Source organism: Oncorhynchus kisutch, linkage group LG14 (genome assembly GCF_002021735.2).
Source record: "Oncorhynchus kisutch isolate 150728-3 linkage group LG14, Okis_V2, whole genome shotgun sequence".
NCBI lineage: Eukaryota > Metazoa > Chordata > Actinopteri > Salmoniformes > Salmonidae > Oncorhynchus > Oncorhynchus kisutch.
This window is the reverse complement of record NC_034187.2, coordinates 83,129,293-83,151,854: the sequence shown is the minus strand read 5'-3', so window position 1 is coordinate 83,151,854 and position 22,562 is coordinate 83,129,293. Positions and strand designations below refer to the sequence as shown.

Sequence of the window (22,562 nt, the reverse complement as noted above, 5' to 3'; positions counted from 1 at the left end):
GCAGCAGCCTCTAAGGTGCAGGGTTGAGTAACTGGGTGGTAGCCAGGTAGTGATTGCTATTTAACAGTCTGATCAAATCAAATCAAATCAAATTTATTTATATAGCCCTTCGTACATCAGCTGATATCTCAAAGATATCTCAAAGTGCTGTACAGAAACCCAGCCCGATAGAAACTGTTTTTCAGTCTCTCGGTCCCTGCTTTGATGCACCGGTACTGACCTCGCCTACTGGATGATAATGCAGTGAACAGACAGTGGCTCGGGTGGTTTTAGGTGCCAAGCCAAATTTCTTCATCCTCCTCAGGGCCCCGGGGTTCAGACCCAGGGCCCTGAGCTCGATGATGAGCTTGGAGGGAACTATGGTGTTGAATGCTGAACTATGGTCAATGAACAGCATTCTTACATAGATATTCCTCTTAACCAGATGGGATAGCGCAGTGTGATGGCGATTGCATCGTCTGGGGATCTATTGGGGCGGTAAGCAAATTGAAGTGGGTTGAGGGTTTCAGGTAAGGTGAAGGTGATATGATCCTTAACTAGTCTCTGAAAGCACTTCATGATGACAGAAGTGAGTGCTACGGGGTGATAGTCATTTAGTTAATTTACCTTTGCTTTCATGGGTACAAGAACAATGGTGGCCATCTTGAAAGCATGTGGGGACAGCATACTGGTCTTAGGAGAGATTGAATATGTCCGTAAACACTCCAGCCAGCTGGTCTGCGCATGCTCTGAGGACGTGGCTAGGGATACCGTCTGGGCCGGCAGCCTTGCGAGGGTTAACACGCTTAAATGTCTTACTCACGTTGGCCACGGAGAAGGAGAGCCCATAGTCCTTGGTAGCGGGCCGCGTCTGTGGCACTGTGTTATCCTCAAAGCGAGAGAAGAAGGTGTTTAGCTCGTCCGGAAGCAAGAAGTCGGTGTCTGCGACGTGGCTGGTTTTCCCTTTGTAATCCGTGATTGTCTGTAAACCCTTCCACATACGTTTCGTGTTTGAGCCGTTGAATTGCAAGTCCACTTTGTCTCTATACTGACGTTTTGCCTGTTGGATTGCCTTACGGTGGGAATAACTACACTGTTTGTATTCGGCCATATTCCCAGTCACCTTTCTATGGTTAAATGTGGTGGTTCGAGCTTTCAGTTTTGCGCAAATTCTGCCATCAATTCACAGTTTCTGGTTAGGGTAGGTTTTAATAGTCACAGTTGGCATAATCTCCTATACAATTACTGATTAAACCCCGTCACCGTATCCATGTATTTGTCTATGTTATTTTCAGAGGCTAGACCGGAACATATCCCAGTCCGCTTGCTCAAAAACAATCTTGAATAGTCCTTAGCACGGGTACTTGCTGTTTTGAGTTTCTGCCTATAGGAAGCGAGGAGCAAAAGTAAGTTGTGATCAGATTTGCTGAAGAGAGGGTGGGGAGGTCCTTGTAGGCATCCCCGTAGTTGGAGTAGCAGTGGTCGAGTGTTTTAGCAGCGCGAGTACTACAGTTAATGTGTTGGTAGAACTTAGGTAGCGTTTTCCTCAAATTTGCTTTGTTAAAATCTCCAACTAAAATAAATACGGCCTCAGGATATGTGGTTTCTAGTGAAGTTCTTTGAGGGTCGTCATGGTATCGGCTTGAGGGGGAATATACATGGCTGTGACTATAACCGAAGAGAATTCTCTTGGGATGTAATACGGTCTGCATTTGACTGTGAGGTGTTCTAGGTCGGGTGAACAAAATGACTTGAGTTTCTGTATGTTATCACAATCACACCATGAGTGGTTAATCATTAAACAAACATCCCCGCCTTTGTTCTTCCCGGAGAGTTCTTTATTTCTGTCTGCGACATACTGAGAACCTAGCTGGCTGTATGGACAAAGACAGTATATCCAGAGAGAGCCATGTTTCTGTTTGACAATCCCTGATGTCTCTCTGGAAGGAGATCTGCGCCCTGAGCTCATCTACTTTATTGTCCATAGACTGAACATTAGCGAGTAATATACTCGGAAGCGGTGGATGGTGTGCGCGCCTCCTGAGTCGGACTAGAAGTCCACTCCGAATACCTCCACCGGCTGTGTTTTGGATCAGCCTCTGGAATCGGTTCAATTGTCCTGGGGGGTACGAACAAATTTGGGAAAGTCGTATTCGCGGCCGCAATGCTGGTGAGTTACTGCTGCTCTGATATCCAAAAGTTATTTCAGGCTGTATGTAATAACACATTGGGCTAATAATGTAAGAAATACCAAACAAAAAAGATAAATAGTTGTTGCTTAGGAACTAGAAGCAGAGCTGCCCCATCTGTCCGCGCCATCTTGCATCATCATCAGTTCACAGGTCAAGGATCAAATAAAGGCCTTTATGTTTATTTTTACTCTCTCTCTCTGCTACTCTTTTCTGACCCCCTCCCACTCTTTCTGTCTCTCTCTCTCGCTCTCCCCTTCTCACTAGGCTTATGATGAGGGCTACACAGAGCCAGCGTACGAGTCATACGACAATTACTACAGTCAACCACAGGCGTGAGTCACCCATCTCTCTCTATTGGCAACAAACAACAACACACACACACTAGCGCATACACACTCGCGCATGGTCTTGCTCTCTCACCTCCTTGCTCTTCACGGTTGCACTTACCCTACTTACAAACTGGATTATTGAGTTATGGGGACTGTAGGGACTGAAATATATGTTTGAGTTCATATGGATTAACTTTCCTTTGGGTGAATTATTTTAAGTCTACGTGTTAATCGGAGGAAGATATGGGCTGCTGTTTCAGCTAACTGTGACTAGGTTATCGCTTGGCTAACATCTGTTATTAAAGCTATACTATTTACATATTAAGTGATTTTATGAATGAAATGTAACTCAAAGATGACAGCTGGTTTGCTTGGTTTGCTGGCTAGCTTGTGTTTCTGGCTAGCTGTTTAAGCTAGTTAGCGGCATATCTGGTTAGCTAGTTAGCGACCTACCTGGTTAGCTTGATGAGCTAGTTAGCAACCTACCTGGTTAGCTTGTTTAGCCTGCTACCTTGGTGTGCTGCTATTTGAAATGTTCTTTCTCCTCTGTTCTTCTCTTAGAGAGCCAGAATACTACGACTACGGACATGGAGAGGTACAGGAGGCATATGAACCCTACGGTAAGACATTACTACTCCACTCTCAAGCCGAACCTCTCACCCTTTATGGAGAGGGGAATCTGTTTTCTCGCTTGATTATATGCTCTCAGCATGTGCCAACATTTGGTTCTGTAGTCGGTAAATTTCATGCATAATGCCGACAACAACACGTGTTCAATACATCCTTGTTGAAAACGGAAGGAAATCGTGTTTTAGTCGGAGATGTCTACATGACAGGCAAGTTCGTTTTGTAATGACATTTCTGTTTTTGTCCCTCTGTTCTGTCTGGTTCACCCTTCTAGCCCAGGATGACTGGAACGGAGCCCAGAGAGCGGCACCGGCGGGGAAGGCCCCACCTTCCAGAGCGGCTAAGGGCCCTTACCGAGAACACCCCTATAGACAATACTGAACTCACCATGACAGCGCCTAGCGACCAACGCTAACGAGTTGCCCTGACAACCAACCAACCTGTCTACCACGGCAGCTCTCGCTCTAAGCAACCCTCGAAAAAAGTAATTGTCCGTTTTTGTTTTTGGTTTGGTATTTTCTACTACGATGGACTTTTACAAACAGAAAATGAGGATCTTGACTGATTGAAGCTGGTTTGATATTTCATTCAGAGCAACCCTAAAACATTTTTTTAGATGGGTTAGAGAATATAACTGTATTTTAGTTTGGTTTGAAGTTTTAGTTAATCAGTTTTTATCTCAGACCATATCTCTCCCTTGGCTTTTTTTTTGCATTGTTGACCGTACATTTTTATTTTAAATTTTTTTAAATTTTGGATTTAAACTCATTTCGAGTGGAGTTGGGAGACTGCTTATCCACTTGTTAGCATCTTAAGAAAACCATTTTTAATTATTTTGTTAAAAAAATACTTTGTTAAGGGACAGTTGCAGATTCCCATTTAGGCTACATTTCAAAATTCTGTTTTAATATAGCGAAGTAAAAGAAAATTCAGTTTCAGTTATGTAAACAAACAAAAAAAACGTCAAATCAAGTCAAACAGTAAAAACAAACAAATGTTAATGTTTCTAGCAGCGATTTATTTATTCTTGATTTATAATTCCCATTTGTTTTAAATAGTCTTTTAATTAAAAGTTGTCCATTTAGATTTAGGCAGCAGGGATTATATAAATGATATTTTGTCATTGTACATTTTAGAGTTTTGAAATATAGGCCTAATAACCACTGTTGAGATGGACTGTCCTCACATACTTCATTTGTTAATTAAAGTTGTTCAACATTTTAAGTACATTTTTATTATGTCTCTGTGTTATTCTACTTCTTAGAAGTGGAATATGGCCTTAGATGATAAAGATGGAAATAACAACGTGTTACTACAGGATCTTATTGGTTGAATCTGAGTCTATAAACTGCATGTAAAAAAAAAATGACGCAATGAAGGATTGGGACAAAAATCTCCACATGGGTTTTCTCTTTACACAGAGAAGGGATCCTGCAGTTCATTAATCTGGTGTCTTTGTACATACTTAAAAATAAACGTCCAAACTGTACGTATCCACTATTCTGCCACTGGTATATGTACCCTCTCCATTAAAAATGCATTAGGCTCTATGTGTAAGGCTTGTGTAAATAGGTACTACTACATCTGCCCAGAAGATGTTTTGTAGCAGTTTGTCAATAAAGATTTAGTTTGTTTTTTCTATGAAACTTCCGTAACTTGGTTTATTTCTTGAATATTTTTAAATAACCTTTAACAGCCTGGTAGTTAGAGGTGTTGTTATTTGTATTTCTCTACAACAACAAAAACACTTCTTTTTTTTTTTTTCAATTTAAATGATTTGTATTGTAGCCCTTAACATATACTAAATGATGTCTTGATTGATTTTATTTAAAAAGCAACACAACTTATTCTTTCTCTCTCTTTCTATACTTTTTAAAAAGGAGCCAGAGGTAAGAGCTCTAAAATAACCTGGATAGCTTCCTAATGTGTTTTAAAGCTCTAAAGCATTGAGTGCCTTGGGTATGTATAAAGACTTTTTCAATCCATCTTACCTGTGGTCGTAGACGGTAATGACAAATGCATTGCTAAGACTCTTGTTAATAAATGAACTGGACTCCAACCATATGAAGTCTTAGGTTTCAGGGTTTGACCTCGATGTTCACATGTCATGTGTAGTGGCCGACGCGGTGGCTTCTTTAGGAAAAGAGAGTAATGGCAGTGCAATGGAGAGGATGGTTTAAACCGTAATCGTTCCACTATAAAGGTAACCTTAACCCTAAATGTGTCATTTTTGATAGTGTGTTTATATATTGAATTAAGCTGCTGGTAAATACGTGCAATTTTAGTCAAAGAAGAATTCTAGTCATGTCAACAACAACAACAAAAAAAATCTAAAGTAAAGTCACTTCCAATATTATTGTAGTTGTAGATTTACTCAAATAAATGTTCTGTGTACTAACAAAATATCCTACAATAGTGTTAATAATGCAACTCTTGCTAAAATGAAAATCTGCAAAGCCGAATCTTTATCAATATCTTCTGAACCAGTTGAGCTGCTGATACTTTTTCTTTGCGATATTTATGTAAACATTTGCATATATACTGTAACACGTTTTACATATTTCGTAGAACATAATGGACTAAAGCTTGAATTGCATGACTACAACTACTCTGTCCATTTTGCATGGTTTTTAACTGAACTGTCCACTAGTGTTTTCCCATTGGTTATGGATTTAGTGTGTCTCTTCCCTCAGGTCCAACTATTAGTCAGTCATGGACCAATCAGAGGGTGGCTTACTGGAGAGAGAGAACCAATCAGAGGTCGGCTTACTGGAGAGATGATACCATACATACCTCAGGTAGGCATTTGATTCGCTAAGGGGTTTTGCCAGTGTCTGGTTTCTCGATATCGATGGAATTTAAGCTTATTTAAAACTTTTCATTTGAATTTAAAACAAGTGTTTTTTTAACGATGCATCTTTCCTGCAACGGCTGAAGATGTAACATTCGTTTCCCAAAACACCTTGCAGAGAGAACGGTCGCTAATTACATCGCTGGAGCTGATAGGCTGGAAAGAAAGGTTGCGTTGCTCTCGGATCAGGTTTCTCCGTTCAAATCTTGCCTTAACATTATAGTTATTTCAACATGAGCTCCTAGAGAGGTATTACCACCTACGGCTACAAATATTGAGGCGGCTTATTCTAATGCTTATGCCCTACAATGCACTAATCTCAGATCTGGCACATGATTGCACACTTTACACATCGTTAAATATATTGAGACAATTTTCAGATGGTAGCCTACAAGTAGAAAAATAGAACTCAACTGATTGAACATAACATGTATTTCTATGTGATTGAAAAAGGCCTAGGTCTCCTTGTCCGAGAGAGTTTTTACATGGTTATCAGAACGTCATGCCAGGGTAAGCCTACACGAAACACAGCCCATATTTTAAGTGTTTCTAAAATCACCTATGGGGAAAAATGAATGGTGGAAAAACTATTGGAACCATTTTCCCTGTTTGACTGCTATGTTTTATGGTCATACATATGAGTCATAATACCCTTCTTAAACCCCCCCCCCCCTCCCCAACGACTGTTTTATGGTCATACATATGAGTCATAATACCCTTCTTAGAACCCCCCCTCCCCAACGACTGTTTTATGGTCATACATACGAGTCATAATACCCTTCTTAGAACCCCCCCCTCCCCAACGACTTAGACTTTTAAGAAACAAAATGACGTGGGGGGGGGGAGAAGCATCTACCGACATACTTTGCTGATCTATGAAGGATCTGAGGCAGGCGTTAGATTGCAAGCGTTTTCAAGTGCAACATTGAATGAAAATGTTTTTGGGAAACAGCTCTGAGATATAACGATGCTCCTACAGTGGAAAGTATTCAGACCTCTTGACTTTTTCCAAATTTTGTTATGTTAAAAGCCTTATTCTAAAATTGATCAAATTGTTTTGTTCCCTCAATCTACAAACAATACCTCGTAATGACAAAGCAAAAACTGTTTTTTAGACATAAAAAAACATAAGTATTCAGACCCTAAAACAGATGTTTTACTCAGTACTTTGTTGAAGCACCTTTGTCAATGATTACAGCATCAATTCTTCTTGGGTATGATGCTACAAGCTTGGCACACCTGTATTTGGTGAGTTTCTCTCATTCTTCTCTGCAGGTCCTCTCAAGCTCTGTGAAGTTGGATGGGGAGCGTCGCTGTACAGCTATCTCCAGGTCTCTCCAGAGATGTTTGGACAGGTTCAAGTCCGGGCTCTGGCGGGGTCACACAAGAACATTCAGACTTGTCCCGAAGCCACTCCTGTGTTGTTTTGGCTGTATGCTTGAGGTCGTTGTCCTGTTGGAAGGTGAACCTTCGCCCCAGTCTGAGGTTTTGAGTGCTCTGGAGCAGGTTTTCATCAAGGATCTCTCTGTACCTTGCTCAAAGTGACCATCGGGTTCTTGGTCACCTCCCTGACCAAGGCCCTTCTCCCCTGATTGGTCAGTTTGGCCGGGCGGCCAGATCTAGGACGAGTCTTGGTGGTTCCAAACTTCTTCCGTTTTAAGAATGATGGAGGCCATTGTGTTCTTGGGGACCTTCGATGCTGCAGAAAGGTTTTGTTTTCCCCAGATCTGTGCCTCGACACAATCCTGTCTCGGAGCTCTACGGACAATTCCTTCGACCTCATGGCTTGGTTTTTGCGTTGACGTGCACTGTCAACTGTGGGACCTTTTATATTGACAGTTGTGTGCCTTTCCAATTCATGTCCAATCGATTGATTTTACCACAGGTGGACTCCAATCAAGTTGTAGAAACATCTCAAGGATGATCAATGGAAACAGCATGCACCTGAGCTCCATTTTGAGTCTCATAGCAAAGGGTCTGAATACTTAAGTAATATGGACAGGAAGGACCTGATCCTAGATCAGCAATCCTGCTCTGAGACACTATGAATACAAGTCCAGATTTATAGCCATAATGTCAGCTATACTGATACTGAAACTCCACATTCCAGGAGTGTGTGTGGCTGACAAACCAATACACATGTTACTTCTAGAACCATACACGCTGTCCGGAACCCTACGCGCTGTCCGGGACCCTACGCGCTGTCCGGAACCCTACGCGCTGTCCGGAACCCTGCGCTGTCCGGAACCCTACGCTGTCCGGAACCCTACGCTGTCCGGAACCCTACGCTGTCCGGAACCCTACGCTGTCCGGAACCCTACGCGCTGTCCGGAACCCTACGCGCTGTCCGGAACCCTACGCGCTGTCCGGAACCCTACGCGCTGTCCGGAACCCTACGCGCTGTCCGGAACCCTACGCGCTGTCCGGAACCCTACGCGCTGTCCGCAACACTGGGCGCTGTCCGCAACACTGGGCGCTGTCAGAACCTGTAAGTCTCTCTCTTTTATAAGGCTCTTGTGGAGGTTAGGTCCCAAGCCTTCACAGCCAATTTGGCGTGTTACACTTGTACTATAGTTGGGGCTTTTGGTACATTTTGTAGCACCACCCTGGAGAGCCAAGGATCATGCTGCAGTGATAACAGGACTTGATCTGCGTCCCACCCTATTCCCTATGTAGTGCAATATTAAGGGAAAATGGGGCCATTTGGGACGCAGACCTGCTTTCTCATAGACCCTTTCCCCAATAGCTGTTCTCCAGTAGCCAGTCCCAGTCAGTGAGTATGCTCAGTTGGTGTCAGCTGTTACCTTGGGAACAGGACTAATGAGAATGTACAGATTCTAGATTTGTGAGGTTGTGACAGGACCGGAACCATGGCGTCCTGGGGGGTTGTGACAGGACTGGAACCATGGAACCCTGAGGAGTTGTGACAGGAATGTAACCATGGAGCCCTAGGGGGTATTAACAGGACAGTAACCATGGAGCCCTGCGGGGTTGTGACAGGACAGTAACCATGGAGCCCTGGGGGGTTGTGACAGGACAGTAACCATGGAACCCTGGGGGGTTGTGACAGGACAGTAACCATGGAGCCCTGGGGGGTTGTGACAGGAAATTGAACCTGCAGGAAAGGGATACTAGCAGTAAAAATTTAAAGTGACAATAACATCAGAACTATGTTGCGAAGCTAGTTTTTCTTAGAGGTGGGTGGTGATTTTAAACGAGCTGTTCTTCAGCCCTTCCTGGTATAGCCAGATAGATGGCTGTTGTTGAAGTAGAGGGGAGGAATGACCAACCATCCTCTTGGAGAGGTAACGGCTTCCAGCCTTGATCCAATGCTCATTTATACTGCCAATAAAGATCCTGGTCAGCTAATAGTCTAATACTTGAGTGGAATGTTGAATATATTCATGTAGATTGGTTCTTGTTCTCCTTCCTCGAGGCATGTTGAATATATCAATGTAGATTGGTTCTTGTAAGAATGAATGCTAACATAATTGTTTGGTTGTGTTCTCTTTGTTCCCCTCTGCAGTGAGGTGGTGCAGGAGCCGCAGGGCTCTACTTGACAGAGCACTGGATCGCCGTCAGGCTCCACAGTGAAGAACTGACCCAGTAGAGGGCACCAATACTGGGGTAGAGCAGTCTGGAAGGAGGGCAGGCTGCCCAGAGGACCAGAGAGCAGATGTAGCCTACAGAGGAGAGAGAAGGGAGCCTTGGCCCCGCTAGAAAAAGAAGAGGGGTGGTTCTATGAGGCTCTGTATTAGAATCTAGATGAGGGGAGAAGATTCTGGAATGTGAAGCTATGACACTTTACTGTGAAGCTATGACACTTTACTGTGAAGCTATGACACTTTACTGTGAAGCTATGACACTACTGTGAAGCTATGACACTTTACTGTGAAGCTATGACACTTTACTGTGAAGCTATGACACTTTACTGTGAAGCTATGACACTTTACTGTGAAGCTATGACACTTTACTGTGAAGCTATGACACTTTACTGTGAAGCTATGACACTTTACTGTGAAGCTATGACACTTTACTGTGAAGCTATGACACTACTGTGAAGCTATGACACTACTGTGAAGCTATGACACTTTACTGTGAAGCTATGACACTTTACTGTGAAGCTATGACACTACTGTGAAGCTATGACACTACTGTGAAGCTATGACACTACTGTGAAGCTATGACACTTTACTGTGAAGCTATGACACTACTGTGAAGCTATGACACTACTGTGAAGCTATGACACTACTGTGAAGCTATGACACTACTGTGAAGCTATGACACTTTACTGTGACGCTATGACACTTTACTGTGAAGCTATGACACTACTGTGAAGCTATGACACTACTGTGAAGCTATGACACTTTACTGTGAAGCTATGACACTACTGTGAAGCTATGACACTATTGTGAAGCTATGACACTACTGTGAAGCTATGAGACTTTACTGTGAAGCTATGACACTACTGTGAAGCTATGACACTTTACTGTGAAGCTATGACACTTTACTGTGAAGCTATGACACTTTACTGTGAAGCTATGACACTACTGTGAAGCTATGACACTTTACTGTGAAGCTATGACACTACTGTGAAGCTATGACACTACTGTGAAGCTATGACACTTTACTGTGAAGCTATGACACTTTACTGTGAAGCTATGACACTACTGTGAAGCTATGACACTTACTGTGAAGCTATGACACTTTACTGTGAAGCTATGACACTTTACTGTGAAGCTATGACACTACTGTGAAGCTATGACACTACTGTGAAGCTATGACACTTTACTGTGAAGCTATGACACTTTACTGTGAAGCTATGACACTTTACTGTGAAGCTATGACACTACTGTGAAGCTATGACACTACTGTGAAGCTATGACACTACTGTGAAGCTATGACACTTTACTGTGAAGCTATGACACTACTGTGAAGCTATGACACTACTGTGAAGCTATGACACTTTACTGTGAAGCTATGACACTTTACTGTGAAGCTATGACACTACTGTGAAGCTATGACACTTTACTGTGAAGCTATGACACTACTGTGAAGCTATGACACTACTGTGAAGCTATGACACTTTACTGTGAAGCTATGACACTACTGTGAAGCTATGACACTACTGTGAAGCTATGACACTTTACTGTGAAGCTATGACACTTTACTGTGAAGCTATGACACTTTACTGTGAAGCTATGACACTACTGTGAAGCTATGACACTTTACTGTGAAGCTATGACACTTTACTGTGAAGCTATGACACTTTACTGTGAAGCTATGACACTTTACTGTGAAGCTATGACACTACTGTGAAGCTATGACACTTTACTGTGAAGCTATGACACTACTGTGAAGCTATGCTTGTGATGTCTGTTTGACTGGTGTTTTGATACCGTACTGCTTATTCACTGCTAGGCACTTTGTTTTTGATATGAATCACTTTTATATTGTTTTGTAATGTGAACAGTTTCCAAGACCTTTTACAGTTTGTAGTAAGTGAAACTTCATTGTTATGGAAATGTACTATGACAATGACCACCCAGGCTGTAACCAGCTGTGAAATTGGTTTAAATGTCCCTTTAATTGGTTGTCTTATTTTCTTTGAAGGGTTGAACACATTTTTACTTTCTGCAAGGCCCCCCCCCCCCCCCCCATAAACACATTAATTGTTAATTATACTCTTTAACAGATACAGCCTGTGTCCATGTATGTTTTGTCTTTATGGTTTTAAATATCAGGGTAAATTATGCTATGTGCTTGTGAAATCAAGACGCCCCTAAGAGTGAATCCTATTTCTGTTCTGCTCGAGTCCTCTGCTGCTCGCCAACTTCGTTCACACACCGAATATCACTCACACACACACACACACACGCGCGCACGTACAACAGACAATCCCTGGCATAACCCAGCCTATGTTGCCCTAAAGATATGAAATGCTAATGTGAACTGCATTTGCATGTCCTTTCCGCTCAAATGTGCAAAGCTTTCGCAACAAATGTTGGCTTGCTCAACGTCCAAGTCTGATAATGCTGTGAGATCTGGCTGTGAGGGATGTGTGTGTGAGGGAGATAGGTTACCAGCATTTGCTCTCTACCTCTCTGGCTCCTCCGCTGACCCCCCCCCCCTTCTCTCCTGTCTCTCGTACTCTCTCCCTTCCTCCTGTTCTCCCCTGACTCCCGCCTTTCTCTCCTGTCTCTCCTGTTCTCCCCTGACTCCCTCCCTTTCTCTCCTGTCTCTCGTACTCTCTTCCTTCCTCCTTTCTCTCCTGTTCTCCCCTGACTCCCTCCCTTTCTCTCCTGTCTCTCGTACTCTCTTCCTTCCTCCTTTCTCTCCTGTTCTCCCCAGACTCCCTCCCTACCTCCTTTCTCCCCTGACTCCCTCCCTTTCTCTCCTGTCTCTCGTACTCTCTTCCTTCCTCCTTTCTCTCCTGTTCTCCCCAGACTCCCTCCCTACCTCCTTTCTCCCCTGTCTCCATCCCTTTCTCTCCTGTCTCTCTCTCGTACTCTCTCCCTACCTCCTTTCTCTCCTGTCTCCATCCATTTCTCTCCTGCTTCCCCCTGACTCTCTCCCTACCTCCTTTCTCTCCTGACTCCCCCCTTTCTCTCCTGTCTCCCCTGTCTCCACCCCTTTCTCTCCTGCTCTCCCCAGACTCTCTCCCTACCTCCTTTCTCTCCTGCTCTCCCCCTGACTCTCTCCCTACCTCCTTTCTTCCCTGTCTCCATCCCTTTCTCTCCTGCTCTCCCCCTGACTCTCTCCCTACCTCCTTTCTCTCCTGCTCTCCCCCTGACTCTCTTCCTACCTCCTTTCTTCCCTGTCTCCATCCCTTTCTCTCCTGCTCTCCCCCTGACTCTCCCTACCTCCTTTCTTCCCTGTCTCCATCCCTTTCTCTCCTGCTCTCCCCAGACTCTCTCCCTACCTTCTTTCTCTCCTGCTCTCCCCCTGACTCTCTCCCTACCTCCTTTCTCTCCTGCTCTCACCCTGACTCTCTCCCTACCTCCTTTCTCTCCTGCTCTCCCCCTGACTCTCTCCCTACCTCCTTTCTCTCCTGCTCTCCCCCTGACTCTCTCCCTACCTCCTTTCTCTCCTGCTCTCCCCCTGACTCTCTCCCTACCTCCTTTCTCTCCTGCTCTCCCCCTGACTCTCTCCCTACCTCCTTTCTCTCCTGCTCTCCCCCTGACTCTGTCCCTACCTCCTTTCTCTCCTGCTCTCCCCCTGACTCTCTCCCTACCTCCTTTCTCTCCTGCTCTCCCCCTGACTCTCTCCCTACCTCCTTTCTCTCTAGCTCTCCCCCTGACTCTCTCCCTACCTCCTTTCTCTCCTGCTCTCCCCCTGACTCTCTCCCTACCTCCTTTCTCTCCTGCTCTCCCCCTGACTCTCTCCCTACCTCCTTTCTCTCCTGCTCTCCCCCTGACTCTCTCCCTACCTCCTTTCTCTCCTGCTCTCCCCCTGACTCTCTCCCTACCTCCTTTCTCTCCTGCTCTCCCCCTGACTCTCTCCCTACCTCCTTTCTCCCCTGTCTCTATCCCTTTCTCTCCTGCTCTCCCCCTCTCCCCCTGACTCCCGTCTATCCTGCTTATTCTATTACTTCATTCAGTCAGTTCTACCAATTACTACTAATGGCCATCTGTCAATTCCCTGGAGTAGGGTGTGTGTGTGTGTGTGTGTGCTGACAATGTTAGTACAGTAACTGTGCATTACTGTATTAAACACATTTTTTAATCAATCTGTCCCCAATGTGAGGCTTAATCAGCATCCCAAATGACTTCCCTATTCTCTTTATAGTGCACAACTTTTGACTAGTGCCCATAGGCCGAATGTATAGGGAATAGGCTGCCAGTTGACACGCAGCTGTCCTCTGTCTCCATGTAACAACTGGAAGATGAGGAGGGAGGGAAGGAAGGAAGGGAGGAGGGAAGGAAGGAGGGAGGGGGGAGGAGGGAAGGAAGGAGGGAGGGAGGGGGGGGGGGACCTGTTTTAGTGTGGATGTGTTGGTGTGGACCTGTGTTAGTGTGGACCTGTGTTGGTGTGGACCTGTGTTGGTGTGGACCTGTGTTGGTGTGGACCTGTGTTGGTGTGGACCTGTGTTGGTGTGGACCTGTGTTAGTGTGGATGTGTTGGTGTGGACCTGTGTTGGTGTGGACCTGTGTTGGTGTGGACATGTGTTGGTGTGGACATGTGTTGGTGTGGACCTGTGTTAGTGTGGATGTGTTAGTGTGGACCTGTGTTGGTGTGGACATGTGTTGGTGTGGATGTGTTAGTGTGGACCTGTGTTAGTGTGGACCTGTGTTGGTGTGGACCTGTGTTGGTGTGGACCTGTGTTGGTGTGGACCTGTGTTGGTGTGGACCTGTGTTGGTGTGGACCTGTGTTGGTGTGGACATGTGTTGGTGTGGACCTGTGTTGGTGTGGACCTGTGTTAGTGTGGATGTGTTAGTGTGGACCTGTGTTAGTGTGGACCTGTGTTGGTGTGGACCTGTGTTAGTGTGGACCTGTGTTGGTGTGGACCTGTGTTGGTGTGGACATGTGTTGGTGTGGACATGTGTTGGTGTGGACATGTGTTGGTGTGGACCTGTGTTGGTGTGGACCTGTGTTACTGTGGTGTGGACCTGTGTTACTGTGGTGTGGACCTGTGTTAGTTTACCTGTGTTACTGTGGTGTGGACCTGTGTTAGTGAGGATGTGTTAGTGTGGACCTGTGTTACTGTGGTGTGAACCTGTGTTACTGTGGTGTGGACCTGGGTCACTGTGGTGTGGACCTGTGTTAGTGTGTACCTGTGTTACTGTGGTGTGGACCTGTGTTACTGTGGTGTGGACCTGTGTTACTGTGGTGTGGACCTGTGTTGGTGTGGACCTGTGTTAGTGTGGACCTGTGTTACTGTGGTGTGGACCTGTGTTACTGTGGTGTGGACCTGTGTTAGAGTGGACCTGTGTTACTGTGGAGTGGACCTGTGTTACTGTGGAGTGGACCTGTGTTACTGTGGAGTGGACCTGTGTTACTGTGGTGTGGACCTGTGTTGGTGTGGACATGTGTTGGTGTGGACATGTGTTGGTGTGGACCTGTGTTGGTGTGGACCTGTGTTAGTGTGGATGTGTTAGTGTGGACCTGTGTTAGTGTGGACCTGTGTTGGTGTGGACATGTGTTGGTGTGGATGTGTTAGTGTGGACCTGTGTTAGTGTGGACCTGTGTTACTGTGGTGTGGACCTGGGTCACTGTGGTGTGGACCTGTGTTAGTGTGTACCTGTGTTACTGTGGTGTGGACCTGTGTTACTGTGGTGTGGACCTGTGTTACTGTGGTGTGGACCTGTGTTGGTGTGGACCTGTGTTAGTGTGGACCTGTGTTACTGTGGTGTGGACCTGTGTTACTGTGGTGTGGACCTGTGTTACTGTGGTGTGGACCTGTGTTAGTGTACCTGTGTTACTGTGGTGTGGACCTGTGTTAGTGTGGACCTGTGTTACTGTGGTGTGGACCTGTGTTAGTGTACCTGTGTTACTGTGGTGTGGACCTGGGTCACTGTGGTGTGGACCTGGGTCACTGTGGTGTGGACCTGTGTTACTGTGGTGTGGACCTGTGTTACTGTGGTGTGGACCTGTGTTACTGTGGTGTGGACCTGTGTTAGTTTACCTGTGTTACTGTGGTGTGGACCTGTGTTACTGTGGTGTGGACCTGTGTTACTGTGGTGTGGACCTGTGTTACTGTGGTGTGGACCTGTGTTACTGTGGTGTGGACCTGTGTTAGTGGACCTGTGTTACTGTGGTGTGGACCTGTGTTACTGTGGTGTGGACCTGTGTTACTGTGGTGTGGACCTGTGTTACTGTGGTGTGGACCTGTGTTACTGTGGTGTGGACCTGTGTTACTGTGGTGTGGACCTGTGTTACTGTGGTGTGGACCTGTGTTAGTGTGGACCTGTGTTACTGTGGTGTGGACCTGTGTTAGTGGACCTGTGTTACTGTGGTGTGGACCTGGGTCACTGTGGTGTGGACCTGTGTTAGTGTGTACCTGTGTTACTGTAGTGTGGACCTGTGTTACTGTGGTGTGGACCTGTGTTAGTGAGGATGTGTTAGTGTGGACCTGTGTTACTGTGGTGTGAACCTGTGTTACTGTGGTGTGGACCTGTGTTACTGTGGTGTGGACCTGTGTTACTGTGGTGTGGACCTGTGTTAGTGGACCTGTGTTAGTGTGGTGTGGACCTGTGTTAGAGTGGACCTGTGTTACTGTGGTGTGGACCTGTGTTACTGTGGTGTGGACCTGTGTTAGTGTGTACCTGTGTTACTGTGGTGTGGACCTGTGTTAGTGTGGACCTGTGTTACTGTGGTGTGGACCTGTGTTACTGTGGTGTGTACCTGTGTTACTGTGGTGTGGACCTGTGTTACTGTGGTGTGGACCTGTGTTAGTGTGGACCTGTGTTACTGTGGTGTGGACCTGTGTTACTGTGGTGTGGACCTGTGTTACTGTGGTGTGGACCTGTGTTAGTGTGGTGTGTACCTGTGTTACTGTGGTGTGGACCTGTGTTACTGTAGTGTGTACCTTTGTTAGTGTGTACCTGTGTTAGTGTGGTGTGGACCTGTAGTGTGGTGTGGACCTGTGTTACTGTGGTGTGGACCTGTGTTACTGTGGTGTGGACCTGTGTTAATGTAGTGTGTACCTGTGTTAGTGAGGATGTGTTAGTGTTTACCTGTGTTAGTGTGGCGTGGACCTGCGTTAGTGTGGTGTGGACCTGTGTTAGTGTGGTGTGGACCTGTGTTAGTGTGGTGTGTACCTGTGTTAGTGAGGATGTGTTAGTGTGTAGCTGTGTTAGTGTGGTGTGGACCTGTGTTAGTGTGGATGTGTTAGTGTGTACCTGTGTTAGTGTGGTGTGTACCTGTGTTAGTGTGGTGTGTACCTGTGTTAGTGAGGATGTGTTACTGTGGTGTGGACCTGTGTTACTGTAGTGTGTACCTGTGTTAGTGTGGATGTGTTAGTGTGTACCTGTGTTAGTGTGGTGTGTACCTGTGTTAGTGTGGTGTGTACCTGTGTTAGTGTGGATGTGTTAGTGTGTACCTGTGTTAGTGTGGTGCGTACCTGTGTTAGTGTGGTGTGGACCTGTGTTAGTGTGGATGTGTTAGTGTGTACCTGTGTTAGTGTGGTGTGTACCTGTGTTAGTGAGGATGTGTTAGTGTGTACCTGTGTTAGTGTGGTGTGGACCTGTGTTAGTGTGGATGTGTTAGTGTGTACCTGTGTTAGTGTGGTGTGTACCTGTGTTAGTGTGGTGTGGACCTGTGTTAGTGTGGATGTGTTAGTGTGTACCTGTAGTGTGGTGTGTACCTGTGTTAGTGTGGTGTGGACCTGTGTTAGTGTGGATGTGTTAGTGTGTACCTGTGTTAGTGTGGTGTGTACCTGTGTTAGTGAGGATGTGTTAGTGTGTACCTGTGTTAGTGTGGTGTGGACCTGTGTTAGTGTGGATGTGTTAGTGTGTACCTGTGTTAGTGTGGTGTGTACCTGTGTTAGTGTGGTGTGTACCTGTGTTAGTGAGGATGTGTTACTGTGGTGTGGACCTGTGTTACTGTAGTGTGTACCTGTGTTAGTGTGGATGTGTTAGTGTGTACCTGTGTTAGTGTGGTGTGTACCTGTGTTAGTGTGGTGTGTACCTGTGTTAGTGTGGATGTGTTAGTGTGTACCTGTGTTAGTGTGGTGCGTACCTGTGTTAGTGTGGTGTGGACCTGTGTTAGTGTGGATGTGTTGGTGTGGACCTGTGTTAGTGTGGTGTGTACCTGTGTTAGTGAGGATGTGTTAGTGTGGTGTGGACCTGTGTTAGTGTGGATGTGTTAGTGTGTACCTGTGTTAGTGTGGATGTGTTAGTGTGTACCTGTGTTAGTGTGGTGTGTACCTGTGTTAGTGTGGTGTGGACCTGTGTTAGTGTGGATGTGTTAGTGTGTACCTGTGTTCGTGTGGTGTGTACCTGTGTTAGTGAGGATGTGTTAGTGTGTACCTGTGTTAGTGTGGTGTGGACCTGTGTTAGTGTGGATGTGTTAGTGTGTACCTGTGTTAGTGTGGTGTGTACCTGTGTTAGTGAGGATGTGTTAGTGTGTACCTGTGTTAGTGTGGTGTGTACCTGTGTTAGTGTGGTGTGGACCTGTGTTAGTGTGGATGTGTTAGTGTGGACCTGTGTTACTGTAGTGTGTACCTGTGTTAGTGAGGGTGTGTTAGTGTGTACCTGTTTTAGTGTGGTGTGGACCTGTGTTGGCCAGGCCAACAAGCTTTCACTATCTCACTGTAGTTTCTCCAAACGTCACATTTCGAAGTTCCTCCAAAGGTTCAATTTCGTTGCGTTTCTGACACCCCCTGGGATGACTCCTGCTCAGCATTGTTCTGTTGCTCCAAATGTCAAGTTTTTGAGGTCAAGGTTCAAGGTTTTTGGACAGGGTTGGTTAAAAGAGCCGCTGAACGCGCCGATTGGCACGTGTGTTTTTCTGTTGTCTATTTTGAAAAACAAGAGTCCAGTCTTGGAGGTGTGTTTCCAGACCCGATTCCGTGTTTGGTTCATGATATTTTGTCCCCCGTAATGTTTTACCCTCATGAGACACTGTAGATGTTGATGCCTATTTCACTTGCTCAAAATCCCCAGGAGGAATCTTAAGAAATCTGTCATAAATGTTGTCATTTTTGCCATTTTCATGTGTTAGTTGCGCAATTTTACATCTAAGGTACAGTATTTCTGAAGTTAAAGTATTTGCGACTTGTTGTCTTACGTAAACAGTCGGCACTGCTGAGCAGATCTGTCTCACTGTGTAATATATTGGATAGAGAAGGATCACCAAACTCTGTTTTAAACAATGACTTTGACTGACATTATCCTATTTACACTTTGTAGTTTAATTTGACGCTGGAATACCTGATTCTGACTCATATCGATGCCACAATCTAAATGGATTTGTTGCTTTAAAAAGGCAGCCCGCTCCTTAAATTGAATCACTCATTCTGAATGGTTATGGTTTGGGATATGGTTAAACCATTAAGTTTAGTCACTCATTCTGAATGGATATGGTTTGGGATATGGTTAAACCATTAAGTTTAGTCATTCATTCTGAATGGTTATGGTTTGGGATATGGTTAAACCATTAAGTTTAGTCACTCATTCTGAATGGATATGGTTTGGGATATGGTTAAACCATTAAGTTTAGTCACTCATTCTGAATGGTTATGGTTTGGGATATGGTTAAACCATTAAGTTTAGTCACTCATTCTGAATGGATATGGTTTGGGATATGGTTAAACCATTAAGTTTAGTCACTCATTCAGAATAGTTAAGGTCAGGGTTAACATTTGGTCACTCATTCAGAATAGTTAAGGTCAGGGTTAAAACATTTAGTCACTCATTCAGAATAGTTAAGGTCAGGGTTAACGTTTAGTCACTCATTCAGAATAGTTAAGGTCAGGGTTAACGTTTAGTCACTCATTCAGAATAGTTAAGGTCAGGGTTAACGTTTGGTCACTCATTCAGAATAGTTAAGGTCAGGGTTAATGTTTAGTCACTCATTCAGAATAGTTAAGGTCAGGGTTAACGTTTGGTCACTCATTCAGAATAGTTAAGGTCAGGGTTAACGTTTGGTCACTCATTCAGAATAGTTAAGGTCAGGGTTAATGTTTAGTCACTCATTCAGAATAGTTAAGGTCAGGGTTAACGTTTGGTCACTCATTCAGAATAGTTAAGGTCAGGGTTAACGTTTGGTATAGTTTAGGAACAAAACATTCAAAACAAGTTTTCACCACTGAGATTAAACAGATCCTTCCGATCCATTATTATGGGGTTACACCCATCTGGGTTACACCTATCTGGGTTACACCCATCTGCCAAATGTAGGGTAAGGTTTTGGACAGGGTTAAAACATAAAGTTTACGTACTCATTCCAAATGTTTATGGTAAGGGTTAACATTTGGAGTTAGGGTTAAAATGGGATCGAACTCACAACCTTCTAATCCAGAATGGTGGAATTACACCCATCTGCCACCCCTGCATCCACAGCGCTCTAGCAAAACTCAAGCCGACTTGATTGTAATAAGGCTCACTGTTGCCCCTAGTGGATAGACTTCCAATTTCGAAGTCACTCTTGAGCTGTGTGAGTTGGTCAGGGACGGATTTAGTCATTTGGAGGCTCAGGGCAGAGGCCAGTCTGAGACATGTCATGTGACCTGTAAAAAAATGAATGACCTTTTAACGTGCCACGAACACAACCAGTCATGATGTTTTTATCTGATGGTCAAATACATCACTCTATAAAAGTAGGTTACATTTTTTGTTTGCCGACTGAAAGTGAATTCTTCCACTGCTCTGTGTTTGGCTAAATACTTCAGTCTGCCATCGTTGACGTCAAAATGAGGGGTGTTGTACAAAACAAAGTCATCAGCGATCGGATCATCTCCAACCAATCAGACTATCAAAATGTCAGTCACACATTTTCAAATCGCTGCTTTATCCACGTGTGTTCTGGCTCTGGTCCAACCCATTGGTTTCTGGGACCAATCAGACGATCATCAGCGAGGTATCCAGACTCATTGCGGAGAAAAAAACAAAAAGTCTGTGGGCTTGGCGTAGGAGCAAAGGAGTTTGGGTAAGCCAGCCAAGGTTACCTTTTGCACCTTCATCCAAATGAATTCCAGCACCTCGGCAACTTTCTTTCAATTCGCAAGTGGCTGAAACGATCTCACCGGAGAAAGCATCGCTGCAGCTTCATTTCAATGAAAGTCATGTTTGAAGTCATTTCACACAAATCAATGCACAAAACTCTATCTGGGTGGAATAGTCCAACTATGTCAGGGTGGAATAGTCCAACTCTGTCAGGGTGGAATAGTCCAACTCTGTCAGGGTGGAGTAGTCCAACTCTTGTCAGGGTGGAATAGACCAACTCTGTCAGGGTGGAATAGTCCAACTCTGTCAGGGTGGAGTAGTCCAACTCTTGTCAGGGTGGAATAGACCAACTCTGTCAGGGTGGAATAGACCAACTCTGTCCGGGTGGAATAGACCAACTCTGTCTGGGTGGAATAGTCCAACTCTTGTCAGGGTGGAATAGACCAACTCTGTCAGGGTGGAATAGTCCAACTCTGTCAGGGTGGAATAGTCCAACTCTGTCAGGGTGGAATAGTCCAACTCTGTCAGGGTGGAATAGTCCAACTCTGTCAGGGTGGAATAGTCCAACTCTGTCAGGGTGGAATAGTCCAACTCTGTCAGGGTGGAGTAGTCCAACTCTTGTCAGGGTGGAATAGACCAACTCTGTCAGGGTGGAATAGACCAACTCTGTCTGGGTGGAATAGTCCAACTCTTGTCAGGGTGGAATAGACCAACTCTGTCAGGGTGGAATAGTCCAACTCTGTCAGGGTGGAATAGTCCAACTCTGTCAGGGTGGAATAGTCCAACTCTGTCAGGGTGGAATAGTCCAACTCTGTCAGGGTGGAATAGTCCAACTCTGTCAGGGTGGAATAGTCCAACTCTGTCAGGGTGGAGTAGTCCAACTCTTGTCAGGGTGGAATAGACCAACTCTGTCAGGGTGGAATAGACCAACTCTGTCAGGGTGGAATAGACCAACTCTGTCAGGGTGGAATAGACCAACTCTGTCAGGGTGGAATAGACCAACTCTGTCAGGGTGGAATAGTCCAACTCTGTCAGGGTGGAATAGACCAACTCTGTCAGGGTGGAATAGTCCAACTCTGTCAGGGTGGAATAGTCCAACTCTTGTCAGGGTGGAATAGTCCAACTCTGTCAGGGTGGAGTAATCCAACTCTCAGGGTGGAATAGTCCAACTCTTGTCAGGGTGGAATAGTCCAACTCTTGTCAGGGTGGAATAGTCCAACTCTGTCAGGGTGGAATAGTCCAACTCTGTCAGGGTGGAGTAGTCCATTATTTCTAACCAGTTGTTGGGTGATTATTGACAAGCGTTTCTACTATTATGAGAAAAACTTGGATTATATTGATATGAAATATATACAGTACCAGTCAAAAGTTTGGACACACCTACTCATTCAAGGGTTTTCTTTATTGTTTTACTATGCAATCATTCAGTAATCAAAATAGTGTTAAAACTATCAAAATATATTTTATATTTGAGATTCTTCAAAGTAGCCACCCTTTGCCTTGATGACAGCTTTGCACACTCTTGGCATTCTCTCAACCAGCTTCATAAGGTAGTCACCTGGAATATATTTCAATTAACAGATGTGCCTTTTTAAAAGTTAATTTGTGGAATTTCTTTCCTTCTTAATGTGTTTGAGCCAATCGGTTGTGTTGTGACAAGGTAATGGTGGTATACAGAAGATAGTCCTATTTGGTAAAAGACCAAGTCCATATTATGGAAAGAACAGCTCAAATAAGCAAAGAGAAATGACAGTCCATCATTACTTTAAGACGTGAAGGTCAGTCCACCTGGAAAATGTCAAGAACTTGTGCAGTCACAAAAACCATCAAGCACTATGATGGAACTGGCTCTCGTGAGGACCTCCACAGGAAAGGAAGACCCAGAGTTACCTCTCCTGCAGAGGATAAATTCATTAGAGTTACCAGCCTCAGATTGCAGCCCAAGTAACAGACACATCTTAATATCAACTGTTCAGA

The 22,562-nt window shown here is 44.9% G+C and overlaps 1 protein-coding gene across 3 annotated transcripts in view; it reads left to right on the top strand.

Annotated features, from left to right (window-relative positions):
• LOC109904268 (KH domain-containing, RNA-binding, signal transduction-associated protein 1-like) overlaps window positions 1–11,671 on the top strand; it is a 32,641-nt gene extending 20,970 nt beyond the window's left edge. The window contains exons 7-11 of one of the 3 annotated variants that reach the window (XR_004202913.1): window positions 2,436–2,503; window positions 3,062–3,120; window positions 3,402–3,611; window positions 5,821–5,925; window positions 9,505–11,671. Coding sequence is in view for 2 of the 3 variants with exons in the window: in XM_020501510.2 (XP_020357099.1) it covers window positions 2,436–2,503; window positions 3,062–3,120; window positions 3,402–3,508 (234 nt within the window). In the remaining variant the exon portion in view is untranslated. Of the gene's footprint in view, window positions 1–2,435; window positions 2,504–3,061; window positions 3,121–3,401; window positions 4,783–5,820; window positions 5,926–9,504 lie in introns of those variants that run through there. The other 2 variants (XM_020501510.2, XM_020501511.2) reach the window with 2 other exon arrangements.
• The last annotated feature ends 10,891 nt before the right edge of the window (window positions 11,672–22,562 follow it).